General features: G+C 38.7%; 1 protein-coding gene across 6 annotated transcripts in view; it reads left to right on the top strand.

The window, feature by feature from the left end:
• Positions 1-18,048, top strand: part of LRCH1 (leucine rich repeats and calponin homology domain containing 1) — a 114,586-nt gene that overhangs the window by 39,579 nt on the left and 56,959 nt on the right. For all 6 annotated transcript variants that reach the window (XM_032202416.1, XM_032202375.1, XM_032202391.1 and 3 more), the window contains exon 2: positions 16,576-16,720. In XM_032202416.1, coding sequence (XP_032058307.1) covers positions 16,576-16,720 — 145 coding nt within the window. The remainder of the gene's footprint in view (positions 1-16,575; positions 16,721-18,048) is intronic.

Raw genomic sequence — 18,048 nt, forward strand, 5'->3', positions numbered from 1 at the left:
TAGAGGAATAAAGCAGAAAGCCTGGTGACCTGCTCTTTACTGACGTACATACATTGCCTGCATACGTGTATGCACAAAATCCTCTTAACACTGTGAACAGTTTCAAATAAGTGAATGTTGAGGCACTGCTAACTTTCCACTGTTGTGGAACTAAATTCACAGTGGATAAACAATTTTTTTCTTATTGAGTGGTAAAAGCCATTGCTGTGAATGATGTAGCTTGGAATTTCTCAGTTCTATTTTAGAATGAGCTGGAAGAATGAGACAAAGCTGTGTTACGTTCAGTTTCTTCTCATGTTTTGTAAACTTAAAATCTTAAACCTCTGCAGGATTTGTTAGATTTGTGATGCTTTTATTTCAGTACTGTATAGTATACTGATATAAGTTTCTACATTCCTGTATGGTCTCTGTAAAACTAACATTCATTTTAGGACTCTTAGTTCAAGCAGGTTAGATGGGTGGACACCTTTGATGCCAGTAGATCAAATTCATTCTCCGAGGATCAGTTGTAATAGGTACTGTGTCTGAACAACTTCACTCCTGCCAGCAAACATAAAGACACTGAAGTTTCTTTTCCATAGGGAATAAACAGTAGATAAGTTGTATTTATGAAGTTGCAAGTTTAGTGTAAAAAGTGTTGTATTTTGGATATACACAGTACACTTTATGAAGTGAACTTGTAGTGCTGTGGAAGCAATGGTATGAAAGTAGGGTGAAACTTTTGTTGCATCTAACATCCTCCTGAGTTCCAGATATCTTTTTGGTTAATAATTCACCCACATTAAATTGAAGCAGTGTTAGGAATTTCTGTCCTCTTGAGTAGTTGATTTGCCCTAAGTGTTTGCTTCAGATTATGTGCTTAAACAGCTGATATAGCTCAGTTGTCTGTAAATACATGCAAGTACAATATTACTAAGAATAGCATAGTTAACATTTTTCTTCTCTCACAAACTGACCCCTTTGAGCAGATTGCACAAGAAGTTCAGAAATGTTATAGCTGAAAGCTATGCATCACGACAGCCTTGTTTTCCTTCTCGTATATCAGCTACCGATTCCAATCTAGAGTGAGCGAGGCACGTAGACTCCTCCAGATCTTGGTATGCTGCCTTCGTATGGGCGGTCCTTTCCATCTGGGTAGGGGCTAAGCTGTTCCTGGGGGCATGAAATCACATATTTGTGAAGTTTTACTGAAAACAAAATCTGAAGAAAAAATGAGGCTGAAATAATGTGTTTGAATTTTAGGCAACTTGCTTGGTCTTCAGGCGTAGATTAGTTTGCTAAGTCTAGGAACACAGTGACAAACTCTGTCACTCTACTGAAAATATTAAAAGTTCATTAAAGCAGTATTTTTAACATCCATCTTATCAGTAATAAAAATAATGCTCTCTCAGTAGAAGATAGGCCAGAAACTGTGTGTGAATTCAGTTAGATTTCATTCATGGTATTAATAACAGCTAGTGTGGTGGCTGGTAGAAAACAACAAGGGAACGAAGGGCTCTGGTTTAGCATATTTGGGAAGCTGCTGTGGCTGGGATAGCGCCGGGGTCACACAACCTCAGTCGAGAGGGTGCAGCCAAGGAACCCAGCCAAAGCAAACTGGAGAGAATTTGTGTGGAAATCTGGGTGAGCGGATGTCTGTGGACAGCGCAGCCAAATTTGAGAAGCCTTTTTTTCTCAAAGCGCCAAATCCTGGCGCTTTCTTTGCAACTTGTGCAAATGTGCTGGATTCTTAATTAGAATATTTCCTTACCTTTATCCTGCGAAAAGGCTAATCAAGATTACTGTCTAAAAATTTCAATAAGGGAGTATTTTTTCTCCTCCCTCGCGCTTAATGGGCTTTTGATCAAACCATTCATCTCAATACTGCGTGGGCTACCCCAACCTGTGGGATCCTTTTTGTGTTCATATTACTCAGCTAGTGATTTGGCTAACTCCTTAAGGAACTTCCTAGTTCACTGAGCTTGCCTAGGGGGTTAGTGAACTTTATAGTTCGTTAAACTTAGGACACCGGAAAAGTATTTTTATGATTTATAAGAAGTATACAAGTTCACAACACTTTCACAATTCAGGGCAAGATTAGTCATGGAAAAGTGAATGTTGGAGACCCGTGTCAAAGCAAATGTTATGTACAGTTCTTGGTTCAGCTGGATTTTCTTGGAAGTATTTAACACCTAAAAGCTTCCAGAAATACCTAAGAGTTTATATTAAAGTGTGAAAATAAATATTGAAGGGATCTGCCAACCTTTCACCAGCAGCCTTTGCAAAACAGACCTTTATGTCTAGGAACTGTGGGCATTAGAGTTCACTTATCAGTTATGATTTTTTGCCTTTTTTTTTTTAAATCAGGGTATGGTTTGATTAAAATATGTGAAAGATTGATAGAATTTGTAAAAGGCACATGGTAGAACAGCTCCAATAGTGGTAATTCGTAGCTTTACTATTATCTATAATAACATACTATTATTGTTATAGTAATTTCTATTGCTGTTATCCATAGTAATTCTTAAAAGGCACCTGGTAATACTGCACAAGTCCACTTAAAGGTTTAAAATAAACTGCTGCTGTGCGATGAATGGAAGCTACGCAGTTTGTTGGCTGTCAAAAGAAGGCTCTCCTCATTTCTTACACCTTTTAACAGGGAGAAGGGAGGTTGCGTGGTGTGGTTTTGGGAGATGCTGCTCGGTGGCCAAGTTCCTGTAGGCTGCACTGAAAGTTGTTATGAATCAGTGCAAAACAGTCAGGACCAAAGAACAGCTGGAAATGACATGAGCACACCACATGCAAATAATTTGTCGATCTGTATACAGAGAATGCAGAAACAATTTAAAAAATGTAGACTGCTCCTGCTGGCAATAAATTCCCTTGTCTACAACTAGAAGCGGCTTGAGGCAGCTCAGTGATAAGCATTTTATCAGCTGCTTTATATTCAAGTGCCAGAAGAAAAGAAAAGAAATATATCTTAACAGACTTGAAATAGGTTTTTTCTGTTTAAGCAGTTTATTCATGCAATCATTCAAATGTATTTAATATTCCATGTGAAATAAGATTTAGTAAGCCTAAAATGTTAGTATGTTAGTGAGACTGATGCTTTGGAGAGGGTTTTTTTGACCCTATTTATTTATAAGCGCAGTATATAAGCAAGGATTGAGATTTCCCCCCCTTATTTTCTCATTCTAGTCAGTGAAAAAGTATTGTAACAGTCATGTAATACTAGAATTGAAGGTTATTTTCTATTAGAGAAAACCAAAGGACTATGGGTGCATTTAGACCTACGGAAATGGCAAAATATAACGAAGAGATTTTATAAAGATGAGCCTTTAATAACTGATTTTGTCTTAAACCATCAAGTATCTATTGCATCGGATGCATAAATTCTGAAATATGTTTGGTGATTTTTATTGCTGTTTATAGTAGAACCCCTTCTACAAATAAGGTATTGTTTTTACCAAAAGGTACTATGTTGTAAACTTTAATTGCTCAACAGTTAACTCTAAAACAACCATAGTTGACACTGTGATCCGAAGCTACCCTATTACTAACCCATAAGAAGAAAATACCACTTTCAGTTTTAAGGAGTTGTCTTCCTGCATTCAGAAGCTGAATGATAGAAGGTGTTAGTGATTCTTATTTTCCTCTTCACTTTCTGTAGTGCGAAATTGTACAGGAGGATAAATTACTACGTACTCAAGTGGAAGAAAGTAGTTTGTATGCATTGCACACCTGAGGACGTTTGAAGTAGACCTGGTCTTAATGGAGAAAGTGCTCCAGGTCTGCTGTCTTATCAGAAGATTATTTTTTTTCAGTGGCAAATGAAAAATGAAGCTATGCTTTTTCAATGCTTTTATGCCCTTGGAAAAATCAAGACAAGTGAGTAAGTACTGGCTCCAGTGAGCATCCTGCTGTGAAGGAAAAGCAGCATCAAGAGCCCAACTCCACATTCTCTTTGTTTCTATCAAAGGCAGTGATATCATGGATCTGCTGATGACTCCATAGGGTCATTCCTTGACTCCATAGGTCTGCCTTGATCCATGGCCATGAAATTTTCTTTTTAATTGTTACATGCTGCTGGAGATCACTTGTTTGGTGCTTAGCTTCAATGAACAAGTTTTCCACTGCTTAGTGAGTGCTGTTATTCCCTTTTCCTACTTTGGTCATGGTCAAATGTGAATTGTTTGGCCCAGGCTGGCCTAGTTCTTCTGCTGCAGTCTCCATAGAGGCACACTCATCACATCAGAAGCCAAGGACTCCTTCCTCTGCAGTGCCTCCTGGCAGCTGCTTAGTTTATTTTTCCACCTCAGGAAAAATTGAATCGTGGGATGATGAATGAGCCTTCTCTGATGGAAGTTGTTGAGGTTATTTGCATGGTTTCTGTGGCATTGAGAAAGATGCAGGGTGAAATGAAAATCATGTCACATACCTGTGTGAGATGCTGACATTCCTAGCACTTGTCGTTTCATGTCAGAGGGTTGTCCCACAAGCACAGTGCCCACATACTTTAACAAAGTAAGCTTATTGTGTCCATACTTAATTCAAGAGGTTTTATGGTGTAAAAGAGGCTTAAGTAAACCTTGCAATTGAGCTAATAGAGTGACTTTGCTAGTGGAAAACGTAAAGAACTTTTCTCTGTTCGTGATTAAGAGATGTCTGATGTATCAGCAGGAGGGGCATGGGCAAGATTGTCTTCAGACACTTCACAAAAAAAAGACCGAGGAAAACGCAGTAACAAATGGCAAGCAGCATGTGTTTCCAAGTAATCCACTGGTGAAATGGTCTGGCTGTTGGCTTCATTTACTAATTCATCATAATTCATTCCTTTCTCCTTGGAGTTATGGTTGAGGGCTGCAATGTTAGATACGCTAGCTATTGCTGTTGCTTGTTTCATGCACTAGCAAAAGCTTTGAATTTGCTGTTTCTCTTCTTTCCTTTTTCATTTTAACTTATTTCTGAGACAGAAGGCTACAGAAACAAAGTGTTTTCTAGCCAGTGTTGTGTTTCTGAAGCACTCTTCTTTGCCCTGCGAACACAGACTGAGAACACCAGTCTGGTATTCAGTGTCGGAAACATTCACTGCTCTATGGAGAATGGTCCAGAAAAAAAAAGGCAGATGAAGATTTAAAGCCATCGACTCTTAAGGCAGTAAGCAAAGTCTTTGAAAGTAGTGACTTCATCAGTTTTAAACTTTAAAGCCTGTTATAGGAGTCTTTTAAAGATGGTCACAAGCCACCAGTATGACAAATCTTAAAAGTCTAATTTTATCCTGAGGCTGCATCAGAAGATGTATTTCAGCAGGGACTAGGAATTCTTAATAATGTTACACATGGCACTGGTGTAACATAATCCTCATGTAAAGGATTACGTCCTGTTCCTGTTCAAAGCAGATGAGCTTAGGCTGAAACAGGTGCAGAAGAGGTCTGCTTGGATGGTCAGAAAAACTGTAACGAGAGGAAACTGGAAGAATCTGGCTTGTTTAGTCTTGGGGAAGAATGACTGGGAGAAGGTATTCTCACAAATACACCAAGGGAGAAAAGACCGTGGGAGGATATTAAAAGGACAAGCTTGGTGTAAGAATTAGCGGGCATCAACTGATAACAAATACATTTTTACTGAGAGATAAAGGATCGTGTGAACATGGGTTCTGAGCCAACTTTCCGTCAAGGTAGCAAGGATAATAAAGCTGCTTTTGAGATGAATTGGTTCTTTATTCAGGTGCTGCTGTTAATTATTGCAGAAAGTTGATGTGATTTCAGCAGAAACCCCTGTGTTTTCCCTTTGAAAGATGGCAGGCATTCTGCATAATTGGTGAATTCAAGGTTGTTGGCAAGATCAGGTAGTATCTATTTGCTTAATTTACTTTGTAAGGGAGTCCTGTGGTATATCCTTAGTCTTGCATATTCATGTGGACAGTTACGCAGAAAAAAACACCTTGTATGCAAGGCACTGGAGAGAGCTACAGAAGGATTTGGTATCTACAGATGATTCTGGCAGAAGACTTCAGGTGTAATGTGTAGCACACTTTGATAGAATATATCCTAAGTTTACTTAAATATATCTAATTCTGGCATTTTTAAAATTTTAAGATGCTTGCTTTACAAACCTCAACTGACCTTTTAAAAAAGTTTTGCCAATCTTTTAACATCCATTTGTTAAAAAGGCATGGTGTATTGTAGGTATTTCTGTTCTCAGCCAGCAGTTAAAATTAGCTTTCTGTGAAATCCAATACTGTTGTATACAGATCCTAGATGGACTGCAGGTAATTTATAGCTCAGCAGTTGTGTAGGGTCTTGCACAGCATATGGATCTCTTGTGATAACGTAGCCCCTTTTTGAGTAGCACCTCCAGTAGATCTGCAGGTGATGCTGCCAGAGGGCTCAGCACAAGCCACATGAGAAGCTTTTCGTGTTAAAGCTGATTTTCTGCTATCTGGATCAATCTTGAATAAACAAATTTCAAAGGTGAGGCTTTTCATTAAGAAAGCATATGGAACACTTGGGGGTGTGTGGTAATGCCATCTCTTCAGGGAAACAATTGCTAGTTGAACACTTACCCTGTCTAGATAATCAGAGACTTTTTTTCAGAAACAAAATGTATTTAGAATTGCATATTTGCTGGTGTATCTCTTTAGGGTTCTTCCCAAAGGAACGAATTTCCTATCCAAATCATGGAAGAGGCAGGGGAAGAGAGCAAGCGAGCCAGAGCTGCCAAGTCTGTGCGTTCGTCAGTGACAAAGAGTTACATTATTGAGTTGAAAGTACCCCATTTTGCAAGAAGTCAGAATTAAAATTCTAGCAGTTCTGGTGAACTCTTTAAACGTTTATTTATTTATTTATTTATTTATAGAGGTTTTTAAAAAAAAGGGGGGGCTGAATTGGGAGTGAGTTAGGAATATTTTTGTTCTGCAGAAAAGAAATTGTAATCTGAGCAGAAGGCCGTGCAATTCTTGAATTAAAACCACAGTTGTCTCACTCGATGCATCCTCTTCTTACTGGGCATGATGAGGTGACTTGACACTTAAATCCTGAAGCAGGAAAATGCATTTCCTAGCAGTGAGTGCCCTGATAGTAGTTATAATGTTGTCTGAAAGCTGACAAAATCTACTAAATCACCAGTGGATTGCTCTTAACTACCTTTATACTAACAAACTTATGGACTTATTGTTCAGTTAAAAAAAAAAAAATACAGTTGCTAAATCAGCTATTTTGGGGCTTGCAGTTAAAAGTATTAGCTATTGAATCAGTTCTGGAGTGCATTAATGATGTGGAAATGGAGTTGACTCAAAATTGCAGACTTAGAGGTCAAGTCATCAATGGAAATTAGCCACTGTGGAATAGCAATGATAATATCATTAGGTCCAGCATCCCCGCTGGTGGGAAAACTGCTGGAAATGAACATTTCAGCTCACAGTAATGATTTTAAAATGTATATGCTGGATAAAGAAACCAAACCCACAAGTCCTTAAAATATCTTTCACTTCCTACTGAAAAGGTTGAAAGTGAAGTCCCCAGACCTCCAAGTTGTGGTCATGAAGCTTTCAGTCAGATTCCTCTTTTCACAGAAGCTGACCTGGTTGTTTGACCAGGTTCGGAGTTTTTTGCAGGAAAGTTTTTATTTTATTTTATTTTTTATTTTTATTCTTGACCCCAGTTGTTTCACTGAAACATTATTGTTCTATTAGCATGAAGAAAGGAGAGGGAATAAAATGATGTTTTCTTGTGTAACAGCAGTGTGCACTGCAGTTCCTGGACTTTTTAAAGCTAGGGTGCACAGGCTCTACTTCTGTGATAACAAAAAGGGAATAATGCTGTCCATCTGTGCTTCATGGGACTTATCCACCCACCTATAGGTTCTCCTTTTGGGCCTGAATAAACTATCTTTTGTAGCTTCTTCAGGGTTGAACCTCAAGTAGGTAGTTCCTTCTTTCTTGTTTTAATTCTTGATTGTGCGTGGGGGGAGAACTAACACTTTCCTGTCCCCTGCTTTATATACAGCCAGTTCGGTGCCAACCCTAACCTGTTGTAACCACGTTGAGAACGTTTCTTGTAGAAGCAAACAAGAAGATGCAAGGTGACACATCCATAAAAGCAGAGCAGAATAGTCGCCTCGTGTGTTTTAGAAGATGGTCTGTGATCCACCCCTCAATGTGGAGATAAACCAGAAGGAAACGTGCTTTGTCCCTTCAAAATATCCATTGCCATGCAGTTGTTTCATGCCAACAGCACTGAGGTTTACCTGTGGCTGGAGACTGACCCATACAATGCTATTAATTCCTGCTGGTGTATTCCCACCTGTGTCCCCCAGCAAGTGTTGTGGCAAGTATGGGATGGGTTTTGTTTGCCTTTTACAGGCACTAAACTGTTTATAAGTAGTGTGTGTGTCCCCATGCAGACTTCTTGCAGTCTGTGTATCTCATGTTAGATTACAGCTCCAGTGTAAACCATGACTTGTTAAAACAGGCAGAAGAAAGTTGTTATCTGTCAAGCCCAACCCATCCCCTGGCTGACAGACAGCACTGCTGCATGAGATGGGAGATAGGGTTTTGTTTTCTCCTAAGAAGGCAAGGTTCTTCAGATTTTTTTTTTTTTTTTTTTTTAATTTAAGGAAAAATAGAAGGTTGCAAAACATCTTAAAAAGAATCATACAAACACTTCTATGGGATAGGTGTCTTGATACAAAACTTAGAGGTTTACAGTACTGGTGATTCCAGGTAGGTTATTTTTAGCTTGTTCATTTTTATTTTTATTTTTTTTAAGAGAGAGTGCTGATTTTGCTTTCAGTGCAAGAAGTCCTTTCTTTTTTCTTTTTTCTTTTTTTTTTTTTTAATCTAGGAGTAGCCACCTCGTGTTGGTTATTTACTAGAATCTAATTTGTAGTTTGCTCCAGGATTTTCTTTCTTAGAACCTCAGTCTCTGGCAATGTCTTCATAAATTCCTGGTTTGATTAGGTAGCTGAAGTATTTCTTAGCTGTTTCTTCCAGTTTTTCAAGTGTTGTACCTCCTGTCTAATAGCTGCTTAATTAGCTGATTGTTTAAGGATGTGCTAATAGTACAAATAAGCATTTATGGTACCGAACAGCTTTCTGTTGATAAATTGCTACAAAAATGATGATGTGCTGATTCAAACACCATTGCGGGGTGTATGTGAGTAATGTAGGTAAGGCAGATTAAACCTGGCATCTGTGGGAGATGTGCAGACAGAAGAGGAAGTGATTAGATGAGTAATGCTCTGCTTTCCCCGTTACTGTAAATTAACATCAGGTAGCTCTTCCATATCTTTGTCTACAAGCCTTTGATATACCCAAAGATCAAAGAACTTTTGTTCACTTGCCTGTTCGCAGCAAATTCTCTAACAGAATGTGACACGGTTCAAGTATAAAAATGAATTAAAAATAAACATATCTGTATTTTAGTCTGTCAGATGTGGAAAATAATGGCCTTCATAGTGCAGGCAAGCGAATGGCTTCACAGAAATTGGGTATGGGCTCGCTTCTAGCAGGTGGGAAATGTGAGGAAAGCCCTCTTTGAATAGTCACAGGGGCAGATAATGTGTAGCATAAGTGGGACCCTCTTTTGCAGCATCAGGAAAAATAATGATAACGGCCATTAAATAGCCATTAAAACTGTGAATGAAGTGAAATCCTGTGATGTTGCATTCAGCTTGTTCTTTCTAGTAGTGTTGTCTATGGGCTGGAGAAAGTTGTAGACTTGTAGGTCAGATCTTTGCTGGTTTTGAGTGCATCATTGGGAATTTCCCAGTGGAAGGCATTGGCTTACAAAGGAAGCAGATTTAAGAAAGGAGATCTCTGTGGCTGAGATGACAGGTTTGTAATAGAAGGCACTAGAGTAAGTCCTTGCAGGGATCTGCTACCATCTTAAGGATGTGGTATTATAATATTAATATTTAATTAAATTCACATTTTTGTTTCAGATTTTTCTTCTCCATTAGGTGGGATTAGTGGCTTGTCTGAAAGGAGTTGTGTGATTGCGTACACACACAACTTACAGCTTTTTGAAGCTGATGGAAGCTGTGGTCATTGTTCTTCTTCCAGAAAAATGCTTCATAATCCAAGTTTTACTCCTCTGTGAAGTCTAATGTTACCTGGAAGTCCCCGTACAACTGAAATATTTGGTAGATTACAGATGTTCAGATGGCTAGTGCATGATGCAAACACTTCAGTTTCTGTTCTTCCAGTGCTCTCCATTCACCAACCTCCTTTAAAACAAATGAAGAAAGAGCAGGTTCTTCAAGCTTTTAAACTGAGCAAACATTTCTTACTGCTACTGTGTCTGAGAAAACAGCTGAAATATTTAAGTCCAGCTGAGGCTAATTAGTACAATCATGGAATGATAAATCCATCGATGCTTCTCGGGGCTGGCTGTTTATTAAGGAGTGTGAAAATTAATGGCTTGCATCCTCTCCGGTGCGGAAGGCGTGGGAGAAGGAGGAATGCTTCATGGCCCAGGAACTGAGTTTCATACCATGTTATTAAAGGTCATTCTGTTGACGGAAGGTGTTTGCTGGCTGGCATTTTTTCTCTCTTGAGGTACAGGTGTTTGGGTCCCAAATGTGGTAACACCTTCACAGGGATCCGCAGGAAGGACCCAGTGGTTATGGAACACAGGAACCATATTTTTTTTGCCAATCTTAACCCTAAACTGTTGTACTAATGATGAAGAAATACCAGATAAAGCAGAAACATAAATGCTTTATGTTGCTGCCTAAAGCCAGGTGTGCTGGGCAGTACGGTAAGTACGATAATGAGGCAGACTGCTGTAACCTCCTCTTTCTTCGTCCTGGCTTGTGATGCTCTACTGAGGGCATCTCTTGCAGAAAAATTTCCTTTGCCTCCTTGGAATTGGAGTGTGCCACAGCACTAACAATGAGAATATGCTTCAACACAACTGTCAGCAAGTTATTGCTACCTTTTTTCTCTCCCCTTCCCTCACCCCTGAAGATTTTGCTCAGGTTTAGCTTCTGGGAGAGCTGTTGGATTGCTTCAGGGCAGTCAGCGTGCTACCTGAAAAGAATTGTAGGATCGCACTTGGCTTACATTTGCTCTACTGGGTGGTTACAGGGCACAGTGGTAAAGCAAGCCCTATATTCCCTAATGGTGTGGCGGATGAAATACAGTGGAGTGGCAGGTGAGGGTCTCTGAGGAGGAATGATTGAGTTTGTAAGCATTGTCTTTGTTGAGTCTATCATCTGATGTTAATTGAGAGACATTTTAAGGCTGCTCTTGCCTTAAATAGGCCAAGTGCAGCTACTGCTGTAACTACAGAGAGCTTGCAGATACCTCAGGTTGTTGCATCGACTGAAGGAAGCTTGGAGGAAACGCTTCAATGTGACTATTTCAGAAGGGTTGGTTTTGTTGTGTGTGTTTTTTCTTAACCTCCTTAGTATTTGTGTTTGTTTCTTCGACCTCCATTGTGTTTGTTTCCTGCAGTTGTGACAAGTAAACTCATTTGTTATACTCTGAAAACCCTTGTGAGAAATAGGTCCACGGAAACGTTGGGGGCTTGTAAGGCTTTGCATAGGTGTCTTCCTATTTCTGCCCTTTTCATTCCTTATCGATGCTCTCGAGAAACCCTGCTACAGGGTGTTGGCCAAGTCTGTGAGATCAGGACTCCCTCTTGTGGCACCAGCTCTGCCAGGCTCACAATGTGGTTCTTTCTCAGTGTTGGTTTCCTTCGCTCCTGTTCCTATTGCCTCTAAAAGCCTTGATTTAGGGCCTCGTTGGTGACTGGCAGATGTATGATTATATTACAATTGCTACATTTAGTACGTACTAAATTGAGTTAATTGTGATCAAAGATAACACTGATAAAGTAGAGCTGCATGTTTTGTATCCCTACAGGTAGCTCTTGAATTTGCCCATGTATTTTAATGTTATGTCAAGATGTGGAATAGGGAAGAATTGGAGAACTCATCCACACAGCTGCCAAGAAGAAACACTTGATATATTAAATCATAGCAATAGTAAGGAAAGTTGATACAAAAGCACATCAATGTTCACTTTGGTTTTGCTTTAAGGGGCATTCTTTGTCTTCTCTTATTTCTTCTTCTGTCTGCTAAATAACTTGAGCAGACACGTCTCTTAGTTAAGAAATGCCATGCGCTCATTGTGCTCTAATTATCACGAACAAACCAGAATGCATCAGGCACCAGAGGTCTCCGCTCCCACTTTGTTGTGCGTGTGGCATCACTGGCAGTGGGAGTTGCTGGCTGCACGTCCAGGACATTATTCATCAATGCTCTCTGCCAGATAGAGTCAAGTAAGTGGGACAAGGTGTGCTGCTCTGCTGAGTAACAGCAAGTTGTAGGGCATCTGTTAGAGGTATACTGCATTTTGTTAGTTGTGAAAACACTAACATAAATATATATGACTTTGGGACAACCATTTAGGTGGAGGAAAAAAAGGAGTAAAAACTAGAAGGAAGCAATTGCTTGCTACAAAGCATTGGCTATTTGATTCTGAGGGGCACGAGGACAGTGATAATAGACCACTTGCCTTCTCTGCTAAGGCAAGTATACTTGGGATGCAGAGCTGCTGAAGATCTGAAGTGCTTTTAAATACTTATTTCAGAAGTCGGCTGAGGTACAGTACCATCAGTTTGTGGCTTCAATTATCAGCAAGCTAATGTGGAAATACAGGCCTCCTAAAAGCCAGATAAAAATATGGGTGACAGCATAACTCCATACAGCTGTGTCATATGTCATGAAATTAGAGCTGAACTTACTGGTTTTCTAGGCTCTCACAGAGAATTGCCTGAATTCTTTGTCAGGTCCAATTCAGACCTCTCATGTGAATACCTTGAATGGTAATTTAGTACAAATGCAAATACCTTCTTCAAAGTAATTATTGGATTTTCTTCTGTAAATGCTAAAGATTACAAAAATAGGAACTTGGTGGGCCACAGTAAGTTTGTTTCAGTGACTTTTTACCATGCAATTTCTTGATTTTCAAACTTGTTTCTAATAGAGATATTTCTTCTGTTTCACATGTGTGCATATATATTTTTTCCTGTTCAACTGATATACTCTTAAGTCCAACTTCTGCCTTTTGTAGGCTTATTTTTATAACTATAGATTTATGAGTTTCTCTATAACCCGATTTTTTAAAATAAACTGCATTTATTAAAATTCTTAGCAAAGATTTGCGCATGTGTAGTGCATATGCATATTCATTTAATGAACTACAGGTCTTAAATTTTTTGGTTATCTTGTCTGTAAATAGTCTAAAAATTTTACTTAATAACTGGAAGGTAGGAAGGAAAGTGGGAGGGTTTTTGAAACCTTACTGAAAGAAATGTAATGGTACAACTTCTGGTGTTAGCCTGGCTACTTGGTGAATGCAGTTTGGTTTCTGCAGTGGCAGTGTGGTTTATGGTCGGTATGTATGTATGGTTGGTTGGTTTAAATGCTGTTTGGGGTGTTGGGTAATCAGCTTGTAGACTGCCATCACAACAGTGGTAGGCAGCAGTGGGATTTCATTGTGGCAGACGTTTTTGGAGCTGCAGGAATTGGACAGGTTTGTCCTGAGGATGGATCAGTCATCGCTGCCCAGCAGTATGCCATGCCAGGTACCCAAACACTGCTCAGAGCCTGCTGCTGGTAGGAAATTTCTGCTTTTGTTGTTCACTCCCTGCTAAGGAAGCTCTTGTTTTGGGTAGCTCCTGTCCAGCTTCCAGCGTAGTAATGCTCTTGTACAAAAACAGTGCCATTGCTCCAGAATTGTGCTGATTCTTCAAAAGATCAGGCTTCCATCTCATATTTTTCTAAGCAGGCTTGCTTACTTTGCATTCCGTTCTTTATTTTGGAGTTTTAACGAACTTGTTCTTGGCAGTATAAAATGGGATGAAGCCAGATTCAGTTTGAAATGCCTTTGTGGCATAAATAATGAATGAATAGTGTATTCCATTTAAAACACGGAAAGCTTGCTCTGGTGCCCTCCCCGCCACCGGGATGTTTGCTTGTGTTCGTGCTGCCTGCTTCACAACAGAATTACAGGAAACAGTTACCTCAGGTTAAGCTCATATATAGTTCCTTAGTAACCCTAAAATGGTGTTTCTGCCATAATGGATTTGTTTCTTTGTTAGATCTCCTATGTATTAAAGGCGATAATCAATCAGTTAAAAGGCTAAACTCTATCAAACCCTACCTCTCTATTCCTTTCTATTTCTGTAACAAAGTTAGTCTCTGCAGTAACTTCATTATTTTTAATTGCCCTGAGGCACTATTTTTCAAATTAATTATTTAACAAATGTTTTATTCTAGAACTTAAATATCAGAATATGCACAAAGTGTATGTACAGGTTGTCAGGTGCAGTAATGAAACAAGGTACAAAAGTACTTTGGTATAAGTAATATCAAAATAATTATGTAACTTTCAGAGGTTTCTGTATGTGTTTGCATATATGAGGTACAGTATGAAGCTGATATGCAGACTGTTCTCCTTACTGTTGAGTTTTTAAGGCATGCACTTTTCATTACAGATTTTTTAGAGGCATCTGAAAGCTGCTAGGTTTTCTTTACAGCTGCATCATGTTTGGAGGTTTACATTCATTCTGTGATTGAATAAAAGCCATCCTTTCTTTTGTCCTCTTTTTTTTTTTTACCCTTCATCCATTTGATCAGGAAAGTCTGTTTTTTGGCCAAAAAAAAAAAATCATTAAAAAAATAATGGTATCATACTCATTCCATTCCTGTACCCCATTTCTCAGAGATGGTCAGATTTGGTATTTGATACATCTTAAATAAAAATAAAATTAATTATGTTAGCAAACCTCTGCTTTTTAAGTTACACTGTATAAAATAAAACACACAGTTTTGATTCTTCTGCTTTATGTGGATAGAACTTCTTAACATTATTTAGGAAGCAGCAGTAGATATAACTGTTGAAATGATCGTAATCTTTGATAACTAGACAATAATAAATAATTGACTTCCATTGTTGGAAGTTAATTGAATTCCTTTGTTGTATACATGTTGTGTCCAATAACCCTCTGTCCTGAGGGTAACAGGGAGGATTTTCTGTTATCATCCGTGGCTTCTTTGTTTTGTCCTTCTTCAGATTACCAGAGCTAAAGCCCTTGAGAACTGAGGATAACAATAAAAACAATTAAAGAAAGAAAAGATAGTATTAAAATAGCAATAAATGATTTTGCTGTGCTTGTGATGCCTCTCAGAGGCTCTCACAGGCTGGGTTTCGTTGCCGTTCCGCTTCTCTGAGGTACTAGAATTTTCCACGGCCAAGTGGCGTGTGGTGGCATGGTCCCTTTTACTCCGTGTGAAGGTCAACGAGAGCAGGCCTAAAGCTGGGGTCCAAGTGATAGATAGCCTGCAGTCTTAACAGTGTGGGGAGTAGCAACATTTCTGTTTTAACCAAACTGTGTGTGTGTCACTGTGGAAGGAGCAGATCAAGGCCCAGGGGTCACTCTCCACCTGCCGCCCAGGCCCACGGAGAGGCCTAGGGCTGAGTTTCGGTTCCCTCTTCCCAACCTTCCTGCCCCTTCCCCACTGCGTGAGGAAATGAGAGAGGTGATGCGGGGATGTCACCGCAGAAGCTCCTTTTAAAAAAAAAAAGGGGAAGGTTTTTTTTCAAGTTGAATTGTGGAATCTCAAGGTGAATAATTTTGGCTGAGGTGCCCAGTTCAACCACGTTGCCACCTGAGTCAGCAGGGCTGCACTCCCTTAGTTCCCTCCTTGGCCATTGCTGTCATCCTGGTCAGGTTTGGAATAGAGACCAGCTTTGTGGTTGCAGCAATGAAATGGAGCAAGGTGGAGGCTGACAAGGGGAATTGAGAGTGCTGAAGTTCAGCTTGCATTGCAGGAGACAGGAACAAAACCAAAAATGATAAAAATCTTCCTACTGGTGATGCTTTTGAGCTCAAGCCATGCCTCTATGCAGCAAGCTGAGCCTGACATGGCAAAGAAAGTTAAGATCTTCAGGTTTTTGACAATTTTTTCACAAAAGCAAAACCACTTCATGATCTTATAGGGAGAGGTCAGATCATTGGCACTATGGAAATATATCCACTGAACTTTGGTTGGTTTTCCCATCTTACAGTCTACGACAGTCAGCTTCAGATAAGTATTGTAGGATCAGGGAGGAGGCTTAACCAGCAGCAGCAAAGATGTGAAATCATCAAGTTGCATTTTCCTCATATCCTTTCTCTCAAACACCTGCCAAACTCCTTTAAAAAGAAACTAGAGATACAGTTGTTTTTTGCTTTTATCTAAATGCTATCATTTGCACATAACTGTCTGTATTGGTCTTGAGATATGTTATATGAGCTTCACTTGGTTGTGGATTCAAGTATTTTCTCAGTGTATTGAGGCCTGCAAGTAATTATTTTTTATTAAACCAAATAACTTTTAATTGAATTTTTGCTTTTTATACAGTCTGTTCCATTTTCTTCATTTTAAAAGTTAAGATTAGTTTTATTTTGTATAATAAAGCACTGGCTTAACTTGCTGTCTGACTGTAGGATTACATTTATTCACTTTTTTTAATAATTACAGTTTGTTCAAAGTAGTATTTCTGATGGTTCAAAAAAGTATCTTCTCTTTCTCTCTTTATAGATCTATCCAAGAACAGATTAACGGAGGTTCCTACGGAGTTGTGCCATTTTGTGTCACTGGAAACACTAAATCTATACCACAATTGTATTAAAGTTATACCAGATGCAATAGTGAACTTACAAATGCTAACTTACTTAAATTTGAGGTAAGCTTAAGTTTACCATATTTTTTTTTTTTTTATTTGCAAATGCATAAAGACTTGTTTGTCTACACTGTGTGTTCCTGGAGCAATTGACTACATTTTTCATTTTATTGCAAGCAGTAATGCAAAAATTCATTGCCTGTAGATATAGTTCCATACGAAGGCAATGTAAAATCTAAAACTAATTATTTAAGGAATGACAGAGTAACATTAATCCCTTTCTTTCCCTTATTCTAGCAAATTGAGAATGCTAATCGTATCAGCATGGTCAGATTCTTTTCATTCCCTTCTGATGATAAATTTTTTAAAGTTTGGTATGTGTTTTTTTTGTAGTTAGAGAGATGGAGGGACAGAGGATCAATATTTTCCTCATGGGGAATAGAGAGGAAAATCATGATTTTATTACTTATGTCCTCTTATTATGGAAGATACATAATTACTGCCTTTTTTTAGGAAGAAGGGACAAAGAATTAAGCACCTTTGTTTCTTTTCTGGGAAAGCTGTGTGTGGATGCTAATCCATATTGAGGATTTCTATTGCTTTAAATGCAGTTGAATGCATTATTTTATTTTGAGAGAGGACATGTGAGCACTTTCTCAGCTGGGACAAGGTGTGGAGGTTTGCTTGTAGTTGGATATGTGAAAATTGTAATAGTAAAGATATTACTGTCTTTGAGAATGAGGTTGAACAAGGGGGCAAAGTGGTTCGTGTGCTTTTAAATCCAAGGTATGAAGGCTTGGTCTTCAGTCTTGTAAACACTGAGCATATTTCTCAAGCCCTCCTGTGTTACTACTGTACTGCAGTTTTGGCTACCATGGAACACTAATTTTGATTTAAAAAACTGAAATAGAATAATGTGTCCTGAGTATTTGCACACATGTAAAGAATATGGGACATGTAATTTTGAAGTGGTATTACAGTTAGATCCAAAAAAAAAATTAAGACTGGATGAAATCAAGTTTGCTTAAGTCATCTTGGTAAACATGGGAATTAGAGTGAGTTAACTCAGTGTATTAATGGAATTTATGTAAAGTGCCACAAATCCAGAATACTTAGAATTGCTATTGTGTACCACAGTAAATTAGACAACCTAAACAAATGGAAAGTTTTCAAGTTTTACTAGGTAGTTTCTCTCTGCTTAAAATCTCCTTAAATAGTTTTCTTTTGGACACGGCCTTCCCATATATTAGGAAGTCTTGACAGTAAGCAGTCTGTAGAAGAGAGAACAATATCCTTGACTTTCTAACCATGTTGCTTCTTGGCAAGAAAACATGATGAATTTAAAATGGATATTTTTATGTGGCACCAGGAGAATATGTATGTTAAATAGA

The sequence above is a fragment of the Aythya fuligula genome, chromosome 1 (genome assembly GCF_009819795.1).
Source record: "Aythya fuligula isolate bAytFul2 chromosome 1, bAytFul2.pri, whole genome shotgun sequence".
Lineage (NCBI taxonomy): Eukaryota > Metazoa > Chordata > Aves > Anseriformes > Anatidae > Aythya > Aythya fuligula.